Here is a 2598-nt window from a genome sequence, read left to right on the forward strand (position 1 = left end):
TCTTGTTGATTAGGAGAGATGGTTTATTTAGGAGTGTGTTTCATGGAGCATGTGTTTATAGGGTGTGTTTTGTGGTGTGTTTAGTTAGGAGTGTGTTTAGTTAGGGTGTGTTTGTGAGGAGTGTGATTAGTGTGGGAGTGTGTTAGTAGGGTGTGTTATGGTTAAGCTAGGAGCTGTGTTTAGTTAGGGTGTGTTTGGTTAGAGTTAGGAGTGTGATTTATTAGTGTGTATTGTTAGAGTTAGGAGTGTGTTTAGTTAGGGTGTGTTTGGTTAGAGTTAGGAGTGTGTTTAGTTGAGGTGTGTTTGAAGGGAATCCCTGTCTGATCTGCCTTTTTTAATCAGTTATTTTGAAGTTCACTCACTCCTATTGTTTGAAAGACACCCTATTATATAGTAGTAAACCAACGGGGTACTAGATATGTAGGTAGCGTGTGTGACTGTGACTGTGTGTGTACTAGTGGAACCTCCCCAATCCCTCCCTAAATCACCCCTCACCAATTCCTGGAATGGACCAGCCCTCATTTGCATAAGTTGTCTGTGACAGAGTAGTTAAGCGAGCTGCAGGGTAAAGGGTCAGAAGAGGAGGAGGAGTGTATGTTGACTACAGAGCATATGAACAGAGACTGGAGCTGTGGACTCACAGGTCTATACTGAGACAYTACTGACTACTGGAGTCTATACTACAGGACTACGGACACACTGCTGAAACTACTGGACTGTTGATCTGAAACTGAACAGAATCATGTACTGCGCTTCCTATCCTGTCTCTGCCGGGACCACCAGCAATAACCTGATGTATTGCTACGTCAAATCGGTGAGTGTGTTCCCCACTCTAGAAACGTGTGCACCGGTCTGCATACTGTCTTTGTGAATGATTGGATGTAATTAGATGTTCTTCTATTATCTCTCCTTGATATTTACTATAGCAGGAGGCATTCAACTCTGACCCTACGAGGTCCGGGGTCTGCTGCTTTTCTGTTCTACTTGATAATCAATTTCACCCACCTGGTGTCCCAGGTCTAAATCAGTCCCTGATTAGAGGGGGAACAATGACAAAATTGCATTGGAACTGGCTTGAAGGTCCTATAGGAATATAAATAAACAGACATCTCTACATAGTTATTTTTAATGGATATACACTCCGTTATCTCGATATACTCTCTGTTATCTTGATATACTCTCCGTTATCTCGATATACTCTCCGTTATCTTGATATACTCTCCGTTATCTTGATATAGTCTCCGTTATCTTGATATACTCTCCGTTATCGTGATATACTCTCCGTTATCGTGATATACTCTCCGTTATCTTGATATACACTCCATTATCTTGATATACACTCCGTTATCTTGATATACTCTCCGTTATCGTGATATACTCTCCATTATCTTGATATACTCTCCGTTATCTTGATATACTCTCCGTTATCGTGATATACTCTCCATGATCTATTCTCTGTCACGTGTTATCTTCATTATCCTCATATACACATAATACATGGAATAAGGCATAGATCATTCAAATACATTATCCATATGTTCACTATCGATGTAATAACACCTTATCGTTGAAAAGTACAGTGTTGACGCATCAAAGTAAACCTACTCTATCCACTGTGTGTACTAGCTAGTCCTTCATCTGTTTCTATTTCATTGTCATTTATCACACCAGGGAGTCCATGCAGACTACATTCTATACCAGCACAGGAACAGACCCTTTGATATACAGCTACCCAAAAGTTATTGCAGCAACCATGTGTTTGAGTGTTTTAAGGGTTAGGAATGGGCACATATGGCTGTGTGTGTGTGGGAAGGGATATTACTGTATGGTGAGTGGGATTGGGACTCTGTGTGCTATTCAGTCAGTGTTGTCGGTGTTTATTAATTAATTTTGGGAAAGTTCCCAAGTTTATGAATTTCGATTTATAAATTATTTTGATTACTTTGATAATCTTTAATGCATAGTGAAGTGACATTGACCATTTTACTCTTGGCTGTGTGGTCAGTGAGTTCAGTAATGCACATCAGTGATCAATACACTGTGTTAATGATCACGATTCCTCTCTCAGTTCAGACAGACCTGAGAACACAACACATATCATTCTCATTTTTTACCGTCTACCATTTTTTTTTGACGTGAAGCAGATTGCTGCTCTGATCTCTATATGATTTAACCCGTAGTCTGTTTTAACACGGGTCCCTATACGGATCATTATCAGGCGCTATCAAAGACTGCTTTGATCTCTGGGAGAGTAACTAACTAGAACCAGACGTTCGTACTAGACGCAGACGGGCAAATTGACTGCATGTGGCTAGAGTTGGATGTGGTGTTACTATAGAGCAGAGGCAAATTGAATAGTTGGTCAATATTACACTCATTTAAATCTTCCTGTATATAATTGAAAGTATACATTTCGAGTGTAAAATGTGGTCTTGTCCTCTTTTATTGTCTTCATAATATATTTAAGCCATTTAGTTTTTGTTGATATTAGAGATGCTAGCGTAACACAGAACTATTTAGTTTTTGTTGCTATCAGAGATGCTAATGGAACACAGAACTATTTAGTTTTTGTTGCTATCAGAGATGCTAATGGAACAC

The 2598-nt window shown here is 39.5% G+C and overlaps 1 protein-coding gene across 1 annotated transcript in view; it reads left to right on the top strand.

The window, feature by feature from the left end:
* The first annotated feature begins 586 nt into the window (after window positions 1-586).
* Window positions 587-2598, top strand: part of LOC112068466 (transcription factor 12) — a 25905-nt gene continuing 23893 nt past the window's right edge. The window contains exon 1 of the mRNA XM_070438168.1: window positions 587-814. Coding sequence (XP_070294269.1) covers window positions 743-814 — 72 coding nt within the window. The 5' untranslated portion in view covers window positions 587-742. The remainder of the gene's footprint in view (window positions 815-2598) is intronic.

Source organism: Salvelinus sp. IW2-2015, unplaced genomic scaffold (genome assembly GCF_002910315.2).
Source record: "Salvelinus sp. IW2-2015 unplaced genomic scaffold, ASM291031v2 Un_scaffold537, whole genome shotgun sequence".
Taxonomy (NCBI): domain Eukaryota; kingdom Metazoa; phylum Chordata; class Actinopteri; order Salmoniformes; family Salmonidae; genus Salvelinus; species Salvelinus sp. IW2-2015.